This window comes from Suricata suricatta, chromosome 6 (assembly GCF_006229205.1).
Source record: "Suricata suricatta isolate VVHF042 chromosome 6, meerkat_22Aug2017_6uvM2_HiC, whole genome shotgun sequence".
NCBI classification, from domain to species: Eukaryota; Metazoa; Chordata; class Mammalia; order Carnivora; family Herpestidae; genus Suricata; species Suricata suricatta.
In genome coordinates this window covers 75,450,026-75,466,811 of record NC_043705.1, presented here as the reverse complement: position 1 = coordinate 75,466,811, position 16,786 = coordinate 75,450,026, and the positions used below count along the sequence as shown (strand labels likewise).

The following is a 16,786-nucleotide window of genomic DNA, read 5'->3' as shown; positions in this document are numbered from 1 at the left end:
CTGCTATAGGCCAGTGGACAAAGCAAGAGAGCTAACAAAATTCTTATACCTGAAAGATAAAGATGAATAAGAAGGAAGAAACAGAGATTTAATGAGTTAAGCCAGCACATCTGCTCTGAAGAAGTCTTCCATTTTTAACAACACTCTTTTGTTGGTGCCATTGATCAGGATAAACACACCAGGGCTCTGGCAATGAAGCTGGAATCTATTTGCACACGATACTGGTGATCCAGATGAAAGCGACATGCCTGGAAAGCAGTTCTTGAGTGAGGACTAACAAATAAGACACGGAAAGTGTTCTTACGTGGCTCTTACGTCATGGTCTTGTGTCGTCTCCTCCCCCAGCTGGCCTTTACTGACCCCTTCTCCTGTGAAACTGTTCTAGCCTCTGCTGTTTCCTTGGAATGAGTATCACATTCAAATGGAGAACTGGACTTTATCCAATTTAGCTTTAGCCAGCTGAAACATTATCAATGGGAGAAAATGATGCTGTAATTTTCTCCTCTGGTAAAATGTGGCTAGAAATCCATGCAGAAAATGTAGCAATATTCATTAAAACGAAGAATATGCTACAATGAATAGTAACAGTTTGCTTTTAAAAGCACTTGTTAAAATACCATTAGATGTTCAATAATGACTGAGACAATGTAACAGAGACATATGAATAGGAATACTGAGTTCGACTGCTTTGAACTCTGAAGTGATTCCTTTCTCAGATTCCATTTTCAAGTGTGACAGCTGGAAAGGACAATTAAACAATAACCAAGCTACCAATCTATTTTGAAATGCTGAATGAGTTCCATCTTCACCTGCACAAAGAAAACCACATACATGTTTGTGTGACAGAGCAGGGTCAGCAGTAACATAAGTGTAACCAATATTTCTGAAATAGAGGGGAAAAAACCAACTGAGCTATATACGTAGGCTCTCCAGTTTTCAAATGAGACCTTACAGCTCTACACTTGAAAGGAGAAGACTCATTACACTTAACTGATAGTTTAAGATTTACCTTCATATGTACATTTGTGATAAAACGAATAAATAGATATTCATTACTCAGGGGAGTTAACATAACCTGCTGGATCTGGGACCGACCTTTTAAAAACATCATCATGTGAATGTGCTCACAATCCTATAAACGGCAGTATCGCAAAGTGGGCAGCTGGGCCAACCCTGGAGTCAGATGAACCGGACTGAAGCTTGGTTTTGCCATTTGCTAACTCTGAGATGGGGATGTGGGGGCAAAACACTTAGCTTCTCTTGGTTTCATCTGGAAAATGTAAATGATGGTGGTAATAACAGTGCCCAGCTGTTGTAAGGTGATTTAGGTAAACATTTAGAACTGTGACAGACCCACAGTAAACAATAAACGTTAGACATTTTTAGCCAACATCCTTCTAAGAAGATAGTGGAAGGTAGAATAAAAGGTTGTGAAGAGAAACCCAAAGGAAAAGCAGGGGAAATAGTCCTCGTGTTATTCTTAAGTCTTTGGTGCTCATAAAAAGAGAAAATTTGACTAATAAAGTTACTCTGGATGAAAACATGGAGGTCAAACTACTATTTCTATACATGTAAACTGTTCAACCATACTCTCCAGAAGGCTAATTGTTCTCACTGCCATGGCGCAGTCTGGTGGGAAAGGAGAGTCCGACGGTCTCCCAGCGGTTCCTAACGCAGCCCGCACGTGCAAGTTACATAGAGTTTTATTATAGTCAACTAGTAACTTTTCTTGGTTGATCATTTCTCATGATGCACTTTCTTTGAAGTCTTGAAATTCCTCAGCAACTGTGCTCTCTTAATTGACTTTTAATTATCTCCTTAGGAATGTGAAGGTAACTTCAAGGATGAGGAAAGAAAATGGTAAGTAGGCAGAATCAGACCACCATTGTCTTCTTTCCATCAACTAGTTTGTGAAACTAGTCTCATTGTTTTAAAATGCCCAAGACTTCCTTGCCATTACTTATCACCCTCATTCATTAAAAAGATAAATATGGTTTGCTCATAAAAATCAAGTTCAAAACGAACCTCAGTAGTTCTCTTACTATTATCCTAGCTTAACAAAAAGTGATGCATGCTGTATCTATTTTCATTTACACCCCAAAGGAAAACTATTACTTACTTTCCATCCCAGACGTGGTCACCTCTGTGGAAAATCACCAGGTTATTCTTAGGGTCCAGAGCTACCCCAGAAACCTGGCCTGGTAACAAGTATACTCCAGGCCAATCCAGTGCTTCTTCGACATGGAAATCTAAAAGATAAATCCAGACCTTTGTTGTAAAAAGGAAAGCTAGTGTAACCTCATAAGGGTTCACAATGGTTATAAGCAACTCATGCAGTAATGTCACTAGATGCAAAGAAAAAAAACAGTCAAGCCGTGCTCTACATAAATATACCACATGCACATGCCGAGTAGCTTCCTCAGCTATGAAATAAAGTGGCTGTGAATTCGTTTGGGAACCGTATGCCCTCTTTCCCTCTTGATAACATGCCTGTGAAAACAGCTTACCCTGAAGTCATTATAGAGCAAATCTGAGACTACTTTCTTCTTGACATGATTCTTATTTAAAATAGTATGTTTGGGAAATAAGACAACATGGATGGCATCACTTTAATACAAAGCTTTTATACGTGAAAGAACAGCAAGCATGGGCAATAAGGCTCTGTGTGTGCATGTCTGTGATCTAACTCCTGTGCACATGCTAACTCCTGTGCACATGCTAGATGTTCAGTATGCATAAGGCCCTATCATAAACCATCACTGATTATATCTTGTACAAGGAATCTATATAAGATACCAATCTCATTTCTCAAGGGGAGGGTTCCCGTAGCAATGGGAATGGAGAGACTCTCTCTTTCATGTCTTACATTTCACTGTTTCCTGACAGAAGGGAAACCTAACAAACCCTGTGGCTGGATAACTTCCCAGGTATTCTCATTTCTGATCAGAAGACATTTATACTTAGAGAATGCCTGCCTTTATTTGTGTTAGGCTCTTTTATAAACATGCTTGTGAATAAAGAGGTACGAGGTATGGAGTAGCTGTAAGGAGGAAATAAAGTTATGAAGATACTGTGAAATCAACTGTATCATTTCCGTGTTTCTTTCCCTTTCGAATGCTTCACAGAGATGCCAAGAGGCAGAAAGGCAGCAATTCCAGTCTCGTTTCTCCTTCCTGTCCTCTGGAGGATGTGACAACATGCAGTGAAATCCCTACAGATGGGCATTACAGACTGCAGGCGGAGAGGAAAGCACAGCTTCTGGAAGCTTGAGGATGCTGGTGTGAGAAGAAACACTTTAGAGTAATTTTCTCAACTGTACTTAAAGAAATGGTACTGCTTCACTCAGTCTTACCTTTGCACATTTAATTTTTTTCTTTAATAAAAATTAACAAAACAGCATAACTGAATGCCTGGATCAGTTCTGCCTACACCTTCTACAGAAGCATCTTGAACAAGTATTCGCTGAGTCTATTATCTATGTAAGGCATTATGCTAGTTTCTGGGAATAAAACATGGCTCTTGGCCTTGAAGACCTTGTAGAATAAAATGAGAAAAACAGAAACCAAATACTTATGACACAATGTAGTGTTGGAACACAGGAGAGGGTCTATAATCCTTCCTGGGGCTTGGCTGGGAGAGGGGAGGGTTAAGGTCAGACCTGGGAGGTTTCCCAGAGAAATAAACATTTGTGTATGCACTTAAAGGTAAGTGAGGGGTTCACTGGGTGCAGAAGCGAGCAGAGCATATTTTGGTCAGAAAGATCAAAAGCAAGGATGTTTATAATTGCAGAATGTGTTTTAAGATCTTTAAATAATCTGGAAAGGAGACCTTTCTGGGTCCAGGTGGGGCTAGGGGAAAGGCAGGATTAACAGGCCTGGAGATCTAGTTTAGACTGGAAAATATATTGTATACCATACAACAGGGTATGGAGTTAACAATGAATGAATGTCAGTCTAAGCTGTGGTGTCTTGAGCTATATGATTAATTTGGAGGCATGCTGCAAGTATATTATTAGTAGCAGTAAAGCACAGAGTTTGGAATAATTTACTTTTGGAATATATTAGGGCACATGAGGATGTCATTCTCACTCACGTGTTTTGATACGCCTTCTTGAGTTGAGAAGGGGGACAGAGTTACAGCTGGCACGCTTACATTTGCAAACAATTCTGGGCGCAGCAGTGGGTGTGAGTGGGGCTGCTCAGATGAATAACATTCATCATCTATCACGCTTGTCATGTTAGGAGAAAAAGGATGCAAACTGCTGCTACGGGCGACTGGGAGCCACTGAAGGTTTTAGGCAGGGGGGTGGCATGATTAAAACTGTGTTTTTGAAAGTGAAATCTGGAAGCAGTGGTATAAGCATGACAATTAGAGACGTCTAGATAGATCAACAGATGGCTAAATCACCCCCCACAGAAAGTGTTTTCAATTGTTTGAAAGCTCTCAGGTTGTGCGTCATTCACTCTCATCTCCGTTACAGCCTGTCCGTTCGGTGGTCATTGTTCTGTGCTCATTCACCAGCTCCTGAAGAGCTGGATGGGCTTCAAGGTGATTTTGAATCTCATGACAACAGAGATATTTAATTGCTTTCATCAGATTCTCAGAGCCCAGAACTACTGCACCCAGAGGGAACTTCTTGAGGGCAGGGATCATGTCATATTTCGTATTTGTCGCAAAGTCTTACATAGCACCTGGCCCCCTGTAATGGTGTAATAAGTACACTAAAGAGAACACTATGATCCAGGGTCTACTTACTTATGTTGTCAAACAGCACTTAAACACCCTTATAATCTTGTAATTCACTTGTACTACCTCCTTTTACCCCAACGCTGTGCTGAAGACGTTGTTAAGAGACTCAATAAAAATGCTAATTGACTAATCGTTTTCATTAAAGAAAATAAATACCAAGTTTCCTACACATTTCTATTCAGTGGTTCATCAGCAGGTACTGGAAGCGAGGTGCTCTTGAAGGTCCAGAGATACTAATTCTGATAAAAAATAGATGCAGTGTCCAAAATAAACAAACTGGGGACATGTGTGAGTTTCACCAAATATTGGAAAAACTGTACAATAAACTTTAATCTGGCTATGAACGACTCCAACTATCACTGACCTTAGATTGGTAAGCACTCAAAAGTCTGCAGAAAGCATTGACTGACAGGTTGTTAACAGCCTATTTTGTCATATATGAGAGTCTGTTTTGGTTGGAAATTTTCAAGAATGAAAAGTAGTATAAATATCTAGAACACATAATTAAAATATATAATTCTGGAGAATTTTCAAAACAGCAAAGGTAATATGTAAGGAAACAGAAAAGAAGAAATACACATGCTGTGAGTACTGAGTCAATGCAGTGGAGAACCACTTTGTGCATGGCAAAATTTTTAGAGAGATAATATTAAATTACTTAAAATATCATTTAAAAATATCATCACACATTTGTTAAGATTACCAACCCAAGACCTCAACATCGTTAAGGATCTAGGTCTCTGGGTTAACCAGAAATTCTAAAATAGTTAAAGAAAAACTGAGTTCATGTCTCCTCTGTGAACATTAGCTCGGTTGATGTTTTTGCTTCCAGCATCACCAACTTTTTCATTATTATGTGGTTAAAAGCTGTTCCCTTTAAGATTAGATGACCCAGAATCAAAGCAGCCATGTAGGACTAGTGGAATATGTATATGGATGACGTCAATAAGAGGCTTTCCAGTCCCTACCAATCCCATTTCACAGGAAAGGAACTGTGGGTTTGGGTCAGACTTCAGTCGTCAATGTCAAGGATGATTATTTTCTAAACCCCTGTTAAGAAATATTTCAAATCCTTATTAAAGAAATTATGTGACAAAATATATTTGGGTTCTAACTTAAACCAACATTTTCAATCATGGAGAAGTTAAAAATTAGAGTTCAGATTTTTCTTAGCTGTCATTTAAGAGGTGATTCAGTATAGGACTAATGTTGTAGCCTCTCAGTTTTAATTTCAAAATTAATACAAATTTACGCCTAACATTTGACAAGTCATTCCCAACTCTGTTAGCTGCTCTAAATTCAGATGTCAAATAATAGGACTATTTCAGGAGAATTCTTGCACTCATCATAAAGGTAAATGAGCAGCTCATACTCTGCTATATATTTAGAAAAACAGTTATGACCTTCAAAAAATAAACATTACTTTTAAATTATATCAATAAATCACTAAGAATTAATGAATTATACCTTTCCAAGAAAGAGATTAATGTTAGTGATCAGTGCTGCTTTCATATGAAATTATTAATAAACATTTAAAAGGGCATTCATTTGTCTGTGTTACAGAAGAACTGACAGAATTAAGTTGAGAAAAAATCTAATTTCAAACCCAGAGCTATGACTTCACTTCAGTGTTACAAGGCTCTTCACACGTAATCTTAACTAAAAGACCCTGATGAAATCAGCAGATGACTTCAATAAGTATACAAAATGTAGTGGCCGCTTTTTCTACACTTGGAAATTCTCATCTAGTGGGGAAAAGGTGCCTTATTTCGGGCATGGATTAGTATCCATTAGAAATGATAGCCATAACGATAATTAACTGAAAACACAGGAGAAATGTTTATAACCAAGGTAGAAAGAAAACAAGAATTAAATTACAATTTTTCATTTAATGAGGATGAAGTGAGGGAGAGAATAAAGACACAGGGGCCCAAAAGTATTAGGAGAATTCTTTTCTTTTTAAAACTTAATGGCAAATGGGATCTTTGACTTGGTCAAAATGTTTGGCTACTGACTGAGAAACTATGATCCAAAGTAATCTATACCAAGAGTTCTTACAATTGTAGAGGGGATGATTGGGAAAAACCCATCATTGTGCTCCCTCCTGCATGTCTGCCTTCCTCTCTCTCTCTCTCTCTCTCTCTCTCTCATCTGTCTGTCTGTCTACCTATCATTTTATATTATTGTGAGGCAGAATAACAAAGTGATTAAAAACCAAGTCTTGGAACAAGTCTGATTATTTTGAATCTTGGTTCCTTGAGCTCTGGCACTTTAGGCAGGTGACTTAACCTTTCCATGCCTCAGTTTCTTCCTCTCTATATTAGGGTTGTTACGGGGATTAAATAAATTAATGTATCTGAAACACTTAGCCTGGCTCACAGTGAGGGCTGTGCATGTGTTTGTCGTTATTAGTCTCCTTCTCTCCGGGGAGGAAAATTCAGCCAACTGAATGCCTCATTTTACCTAGGAATTCTACAAGATGTGAACCTAGAGGTAAGCATATGACTGAAATATGTTAAAGGCTGATTAAAAGTTATCCATAGAAATTAAGTAAAACCCAAAGAATAAGAATATTTAAATAATAGTAAATGTAAATGGTAAATGTAAATAATGTAATAAGAATATTTAAAGATTCTGTGCGTTCTTTGATAAGAAGCATCACACAAATGCAGATACTACTTTCTGATGTTCACAGGTATGGAATATATGCTGAGCCAGGCTTCCACATGCTAGCAAATAGCAGTCCAGTCAAATCTACCACTGAGAACAGAAATCTATAGTTTTAAACTTATTTTCCAGCCAGTCTGGTTTCCAGAAGGCAGCTAGAATAAAACTAGGATTTTGTTCCTATCCTACTAATACTGTCTCAATATAGATATCAAATTAATGGCAGAAACCAAATGATGTTAACTGTAAAAAGTATATTCACTGCTCAGTTTACCTCACTGAATCATTTCCACACTGTACACCATGGATCAGGCAAACGTCACATGACATACGGCAGGCAAACGTCAAGGAAGATCAATCTAAGTGATCACAGATTTGAAGAGCCACAAACTCCCATTACGGTAGAAATGTGCCAAATCATTTTCTGAATTTATCAAGTTAGAGTGACAAATTTTACAGCCTTCCTGCACATTCTAAGAAAATTTTCTCATGGATACTGCTTAAATTACAGTAATTAATATTTACTTCTATTGCTTTGGGGTTTAAAATTTTGAAATCTTAATCCAACATGACATTAACGGTGGCAATTATAATCATATTTATTGTTAATGTATTACAACAATTATTAAATACTTTCTGTGTGCTAGAAACTGTTCAAAGCATTTCCATGCCATAACCTGGAATACATGGAAGTATTATTTGACCTTCACTTCAACCCCATTAGAACTGTACTATTATAATTCTCATTTTTATAGATGAAAAAACTAAATCTCAGAGAATTTTTTTAAATTTTTCCTAGGGACCACATAATAAGTGGTATATTTAGGATTCAAAGCCAGGAAGTCAGGCTCCAGAGTCTGAGGTGTTCCAAAGCATGGAATGGTTTTTAGATTTTATTTTGGCCAAGTGCAGAACTGTTCTGGGGTGAGCTGGTGTGCACGCAGTACATGCACGTGTGTTGTGTGTGCGTGCATGCGTGTGTGTGGTGTGGAGACTGCAGCTACAGCTTCTTATGTGAGGCATGTCCTTTCCAACAACAGTTGGAAAACCTCTGGGTTCATTTAGCTGCACCTGTCTGGGAAACTTCCATTTCTAATGCTGTTCTCACAACTGTTGAGAGAAGAGTTTTCAGAACTAACTCACCACAGGTCATGAAGACAAGACGGAAAGAAGGGCTATTTGTGGATGTTTGCGCTCTTAGAGACCTACTGAAGACACGGTACTTCACCATCTTGTTCTCGGGAATGCTAAAGGTGTCACAGCAAAGAAGGAAGATGTCATTCTGGTTGTGCTCTTCGTGCAGCTGTGCCCATTATGAGGTGGGAATTCAACTTTAAGGGCAGTTGCCAAGGTGTGGAACTAAGTGGAATTCAGATGGATCTAAAAGTCCACAAAATGGTATTTCTGAAACTATGAAGTAGTTCTGGACCCACCACACACAGTCACATCCAGATGTTTGAGCTGATCCAATAATTTCACCTTTGACCTCTCAAATCAGCTGATAAGATCCATGGCTGGATTGTAGTTCCAAAGTATGGTGCAGTCAATGAAACCTAAAGTGCTGTGGCATTAAATGCCACTGAACTGGGTTGTGCTAGTGCCATCAACTGTGGACATTAGAACAGGGTCCTGAGTGGAAGCCTCCAGCTTCTAGGCAGTGATGTCCAGAGCTCCAGGGAGGTGTATCTGAACCGGGTGAACAAGCTAGCTCAGTGTTTTGAGCAAACTATAATGAAGTGTAAAGAATTAGGAAGTGTACATTCTAGTTTTAAATTCAACCATAAAGTCCAAGTTTTAAATTCAGATGCTGTGACCTCAATGAAATGGGTTAACTCCTCTAGGCTTCAGTTTCTTCATTTGAAAATTAAATGAAGATTCTGAAATTAGTATGAGCTATAACACTAAGCAACACCAGAGCCTCACATTTTTGTTTTAGTAACAATTTCATATGAAAAACTACCCTCTTCTTTGAAGCTAATGTAATTCCTTACAGCAAATTAGGCATTTAGGAAGACAGTTAATTCCTCTGGACTATTATGGGGTCCCATTCTCAGCTCTGTCTGAAATAAGAAATGGGTATGAGAACAACAGTGGGAGATTATCCATCACACGTATCCCCGTGGCTCACACCCTAGGAAATACACGTGAATTAGACTACTAATATATTTTATTAGGTCTTACATGCTAGTAACTGTCTACTTTCTTTTTTGCAAATAGAAGCTTCTTGAGGATAGGGCTTTCTCTGGCTTACACACAAAAAATTAAACATTCTCAGTTAAGGTTGGGTTTTATATTGTACTATGGTAAACAGTGAAACAAAAGTGAAAAGAAAAAGACTTCTATAAATAGCTTACCTAAGTATGAGTTTTGCTATATTACATTTAACGTTTAAAAGGTTTTTGAATCAGAGTAGTGATATAACACTAAAATAAATCAGTTCAGAAAGGAAACACAGGCACATTTCCTTTCTATCAGGATTTGTGCTGTATGTTTCTATGACTCATCATTTTATTTAATTCTGTGACATTTACCCACATATTTTAAATGAAAGGAAATTTCCTGACCCATTTCCAGTAGAAACATTTTCTTCCAGGACACTGACATTGTGACCACCCTATAAGGGATGAGATCTAGCAAGTAAATGCATTTGGGGTATTTTAAATGTTTCCTTCTTAGAAAAGCTAACTAGGTTTTAGGAATACAATGCCTTAAATCAAATTGATTTTTACATGCATACTCATGATACCTATAAGTAAATTATTATAACCACAATATTATATAAGGACAAATACCATATGTTTGCACTCATGGTCTAACAGGAGAAACCTAACAGGGCCATAGGGAGGAAAAGGGGGAAAGACAGTTGGGGAGAGAGATGGACACAAACCATGAGAGACTATTGAATACTGAAAACGAACAGAGGGCTGAAGGGGGAGGGACAGGGGGGAAGGGGGTGATGGTCATGGTGGAGGGCACTTGTGGGGAGAAGCACTGGGTGTTATAAGGAAACCAATTTGACAATAAGCTATTAAAAAAAACCCAATATTCAAATCCAGAGTAACAAAGAGAAGTCATGGAATAGAGTATGTTACAACTTTTTCTCACTTTAACAGAATTGTATTCTCATCAAATAGGCCCTCCTGCCTTTTCACATTGTATGGGTTGCCATTTACTGTCTTTAATATAGAGATTCAGAGACACTCGAGTCTGTCTGATACGGATAGGGATGTGATAAACTGCAGGTTTTCTAGGCACCACCCTTAGAGATGCCAATTCAGTTGTTCTTTGGTAGGATTCAGGAGTCTAGAGTTTTCATAAGCACCTTAGATGATTCTAAGGCAGTGGAGTCTAGAAACCCTCTGGAGAAACAGTTTCATTAGATAAATTTAGGAGTCAGAGGAGGGCTGATTCTGTTTAGACATGAAGATGTAAAAATCGGGTCCCAGTTAACATCCCGTAGAAACTATTAGATCAGACCCAATGGACAGTGCTTGAAACTTCTGTGTGAGCAAAAGGCACCACATGCTAACTTTTTTTCAATTATAAATAAAAATCAGCCGGGTGTTGAATAATTTATGGCTTGCTGCAAAGCTGTATTTGAAAACACCAACCTGGCAGCCTGCGCCATTCCGGCCCACGCATGGACAGCTGCCATGCACCCGTATCCGTTACTTTTTTGGAGATTATCTCCACATGCTGTATTATCTGGCTTTCCACATTAGCAAGTAACATGAAACACAATCAATATGAAAGAGGCCACAATACAATTAAAGACAAAGATGAGGCATCCATAGCTTGCTGGTACAGAAACCTGAAGGGAATAAGGTATTGTCCTCTAATTATGGAAGCCAATCCCAGTTAGAAATAAAGATAAATCTGATAGTTTTCCCCTCATAAAAACAAAACAAAAATAACCCTAAAATTTCCAATTAAGATAATAATTGATAATGGAACTTAAGAAATCCAAGTCAGAAAAATGGTTATATTTTACAAGTCAATTGGAAAAGAATGTTGGCAAGTGTAAGATTCCTTTGAAAGGACCTTAATTACCTTAAAAGAAGGTAGTGTATAAGCATTTCATACACTGAGACTTTACGTATCAGGTGTTGAATTTCCAGTTTCTTTCCATTGAGCAAAATAGAGAATATCGATTTGGTAAGAATTTGTTACCCTGAATCTCACGTGTTGCTCTTCCCAACATGATCTAGATATTTTAGGTCCTGGTAATTCTGGCTCATCAACATCATATGAAGCAGAACTTATGAAGTACCGGACCAAAACAAAAATAACAACCCAAACAAAGGTGATATCTCATAACCCAAATCTGAGTAACATTTTTTTCCGATGTTTTTTATTGATAAGTATTTTCACCCATTCATTTTTATTCCCTTCAGATTTTGCTAATGTGGATTGTAGCATTTCAGACATTGTTCTTTAAAAGAAGCCCTAAACGCACCTCCTGTGTGTTCTGGTTCCCAGGTGCCTTCACCAGGTAGGGGCTGCTGTAATGACAAAACTCTGCTTTCTGCTGGCCTCACAGTAGACTCTAGTCTGTGGAATTTGTGAATTCTGTCTCTGACAAGAATAGCATTGCCCCTCTCCTCGTGTTCTGCACTCTCTTTGGCATCAGATCGACCAAGATCCTTCTTTTGGACTACGTTTGCAATCTCAGCTACCAGGTCTGACTCTGATTCTGCCTTTTCTGTAGGATTATATTTATGCACATGAACAACATCTTCCCTTTCTCCTAGCAGCTTGGAAAGTAGTGAATAGAAATCACCTGTGAAAAAAAGAGAAGAGATAAGGGGTGGAGGGTTGATTAAGATTGAAAAATTTACAAAATTTTGTGCCTTAAAAATATCATCGCCTGATTCGTCATAATAAGTGAGAGTGAAGGCTGCTCTCAGATGTCCAAGCATGAGGGAGAAAAAGGATGATTTTCCAAAACAATGAAAAACATAATATGCTTCACATTTTCATTTGATGCACCACCTATGTTGTTCTATTATCTCTGGAGCCAATAACACCAGATAACCTCTATTTGCATATTAGTGAAAACAGAACGATGCACACGTGACTGCATGGCATGTTTCAATAAATGGTTTTCATAGTAGAGGCAGATTGATTTTCAAGTTATACGGTTCATCAGATTTCTAAAAATATGATCAACAGCTACATCATAAAACAGTTATTTGTCAAGAAAAACGCTTTGAAGTTGCCTTTAAAGCCTATTAAAGTATAATGCACAAGAAATTAAGTGTATCTTTTCCAGCATATAATATGAGACACCAGAAACATAACAAATACACATCTCTTTGGCAACCGGAAAACCCATGTTTTGTTATTATTGTTTTGTTAGCAGTGCTGCTGTGTGTACCTCCAGTTGTTCAATTTAGACGAGAAATGAAGAAATTCCAGAAAAATAATTTTGTGAAAAAAGAATACTTCAAATCTATTTCAAACAAAAGAGAAGATTTTAACAAACTAGTATCATTGGAATGGTTCACCATGAAAATATATTTCATACCATTCTATACTAAAAAGTAACCTTGGATACTATCACTTGATTCCATGAAAACAAATTATTTATGAAATAATTATGACAGATAGGAAACATGACTATGGAAAGTCCACAAAACATTTTAATCCTCACCATTTACATCTATGGGTTTAAATCCATTTACATCAATTCTGTAAATGGGAAACATGTTTACATTCTCAATAGAGACAAATCTGCTCTTCTATGCCAAATCCCAAGGTAACATTCGGTTCTTTCTCCTCACCCTATTCTAAGGGCTGCTAATGAAATTAGTTATGACCATAGAGTCCTAATGCTTAAGTTTTAATTACATTTACAGCATGATCAGTTAGCATTTATAAAATCTTTTTTATGACCAATATGAAATGAAAATGATAACCAGTTTTGCTATGATGCATTCCACTAAAGAATATATTATTAAAAAATTGGTGCAAGGGGATATGAAGTCTCTCCAAAATGATGCTGAGAGATCTTGTCATGTTTACAAATCGTCTTGGTTTAATGATTCAAAGTAGGTTTTCAGCTCTTGCCCATGAAAGTGGCTTTCACAGGTGAAATCTTCAATCAAAAAATAATTACCAAGTAACAGGGCAAATCTCAGTAAGATGAACAAAGCAAATTACAACTCAACCAAATCTGTTAGGCCACAGTGGCATTCTGCCTCACAGAGAAGAAATTACTTCATTACTGCTAAATTTGCCTGTCCCTGCACTAAATATAAATAGTTTAATGTGCTGTTATGCAATGAAACATTTATATGGAAAATAAAACAAGACTATTTCAGGAATGGATAAAAAATAGAATTTTACAACTTGAATCCATGTCATTAGTCTAATATTGATGGAGGAACACAGACTTGCAACTATGCATGGTTCTTCAGGTTTGTCAGTAAAAATCCAGAAGCTGTGATAAAATATCAAATGCAAAGCACTCCAGTTCCTTTGGAATTGTCATTTACAATGATCATCAGGTGAGGAAAACAAACCTTTAGCAATGTAATAGGCTTTGCTGCACACAGGTTGTACTGGTCTGATGAAAACGAAATTCAGAGCTGCATCTCATTTATAGAGATGACGAGACAGAGAGAGAGAGAGAGAGAGAGAGAGAGAGAGAGAGAGAGAGAGAGAGAGAGCGAGCGCGAGCGCGCGTGACCACTAGATGGCTATCTCTTACACTCTTACACACAAAGCGGAGAGTTTTTCTCTCTTCTGGGGAACTGGATATATGGAATCCTGAAATGCTAAGTATCTTTCTGTGCCAGGTATATCTAACCTTGAGTGCAATTCATAGAGTAGAAAATTAATGGAGCAAGTTGTGGGGTCTCTACCCCAGTCTCATTTCTCAATATCCCTTTCTTTCTCTTCAGTTTATGATAGATGTCTATTGAACTTCTCCTTCCTTGAATGTCCGCTCTAAGATGTTGTTTCTTCTTCCTGGTACAACTGCTCTCCAGTCACCAACTAGCTCCCAAGCTTTCAGATCTTCTTACTGAGGTATTACTTACATCCAAAATGCCTTCCCTGACTATCAAATCAGGAGTCTTAGCTCTGCACAAATACAGCCCCGGGTCTTCCCCTGCACTGTTACTGCCCAGTGTCTGGGGTATGTTGCACACTCTTGTTTGAATCCAACCCTGATGCTTAGTAGCTGTTCTGTGCCTTACCATTATATAGGTAATGACTACTACTATTTAAGAATTCTTTTGTGGACTTAAGTTAATGTACAAGGCTCAGTCCAGTGTAGATCATAAAGTCGGTATTACGATATTGTAGTTATTATATTACCAGCAAAAAAGACATAAATTCGAGTTGTAACATGTACATCCGTTTCAATCTATTGTTTACCTAAAATAAAAAAAATCACTTCTCTCATATACAACTATTGGAATTTTCATAATGAAAAAAAAAAGCTCTTTAATTTTACATCCGTATATTTTCTCAAGTCACTATGGCTGTTGTAGTGATTTGTCCCCTCACTTTGCCAAAGTAAATTGTACTTGCACTTTCTCTCTTTTTTCTTAAGTCTGTTTTCGGAGAAAGAACTATCACTACTCCAGTGTTCTGGATGCCGGCCCTCCCACTGCCCTCTGGAGCCTTTCCTATTTGCTTTCTTTTCTTTCCTAATTCAGCTTCTTTGCCAAAGACTTGACTCAGGCTAACAGCATACTCAGTCTGCATTTATCTTGAGTGGTCATGGAAGCAAGAGAGATCCTCCTCTGACCCAGTCTATCTTTCAAACTTTTCTGCCTTCCCTTTTCCTTTGACAAGTCCCCACACTGTCTAACCGTGCTTCCTGGGATAATGGAAATATCCTGTTCCTGTGCTGCCCAACATGACTGCCACTAGACACATGGGGCTCCTGAGAACTTGCAATGTGGCTAAGAAGTTTAGTTTTTATTTTTACTTTTAATTAATTTTTATCCAAATTTAAATAACCACGTGTTGCTAGTATCTACCTTATTAGACCGTGCAAGGCTACTTCATCCTTACTCAAATCCTCTTTCTTTCCCAGCCAAAGGCATCTGATTCCACTTCTTCCTTCACCCCTGTGGGACTTCTGCATGAGTTGCTCATGAGCTCCTAGTTGCTAAAGTCACCCTAACCTACTGGTGGCATGCAGCACTGCTGAAAGTCCCGTCAGAAACTCCCTGCATATAGCATTGTCCTTTCTAGATCTTCTCGACCTGTCATCTTCGCTTTCTCACATTCCTTTGCCCAACATATAAAAATGTTGGTGTTTTCTGAGGTCTATCCCTTTCTCCCCACTGGCTAAGGCCTCTTCCTGCTGAGAAACATCAGCCATTCACAAGGCTTAAGTTGCTGCCTCCAGACAAATGACCCTCATACCTGGGGCTCTCCTAATACCAAATTGATATATAAAACCACCCTGTGGAAATTTCCATTTAGATGTCTGTTTCATAGGAATTGAACTCAACCTGTCTAAAACTGAGCTCTTAATCTCCTCCCCACACTTTATCTTTTTTATAGTATCTGTCTTGATGATGAAACATGTTTTGGGTCAATCAATCCAGAAAACTGGATTCGTCCTTCTCTCACCAGTGAATGAACTGATTCATCAATGCTGAGATGTCAACATTATTTTTTCCCTCCCTACCACCAGGACCCATTTGGGATTCTTATCATCTGATTGGCACCCTTAAAGACTCATCCCCTCCTTCCTCAGAGCGGATTTTCATCCCTGCCTTCAAAGTCAAAATCTGATTGTAATGGTATTAAAGCTGCTCTTCCTTTGTGGAAATGATTTATGATTCATGCTAGCCTGCCTTCCTGGGAACTGCTTGCTTATGCCCCAACTTGTTCTCAGCTCTGTCAATCTACGTACTTCTTGGTGGTATTCTCTAATTTTATTCTGGCTCCCATTGCTAAGATGACCATATAATGTATTTCCCAATCTGGGGCATATATGAGAAGAAAAGGGGTATAGTAAAATTCATACTAGGCATAAAGTGGGACAATCCTGGAAAAACTGGGGTGTACAGTTACCCTACCTATTGCTGACAGAGGCAAGAGATAAACAAGTACTTTATAAACTACACATGACAATAAGAGCAATAGCTAAAATTTTTTTGTGAGCTTTGCATTACCCACTTTGCTGAATTGCTGTATATGATTTAACACATTTCATCTCTACAGAATACTTATTGTCTTCATTTGAGAGGAAGAAATTAACGGTACAGCATAAACCCACATATCTGGTAGGAAGTTGACCTGGGGTCTGAAAAAGCAAACTGTAGAGCAAACTGTATGAGGGACACATCTTCTTACTGATGACTATACTGGATCCAGTTTCCAGTTTTTTTCTCTATAATGG

General features: G+C 38.1%; 1 protein-coding gene across 1 annotated transcript in view; it reads right to left on the bottom strand.

The window, feature by feature from the left end:
- The window catches only part of PAM (peptidylglycine alpha-amidating monooxygenase), a 135,746-nt gene that overhangs the window by 29,122 nt on the left and 89,838 nt on the right, over positions 1-16,786 (bottom strand). The window contains exons 7-8 of the mRNA XM_029941233.1: positions 11,873-12,196; positions 2,120-2,249 (exon numbers count right to left, since the gene is read on the bottom strand). Of these exons, the coding sequence (XP_029797093.1) occupies positions 2,120-2,249; positions 11,873-12,196 (454 nt within the window). The remainder of the gene's footprint in view (positions 1-2,119; positions 2,250-11,872; positions 12,197-16,786) is intronic.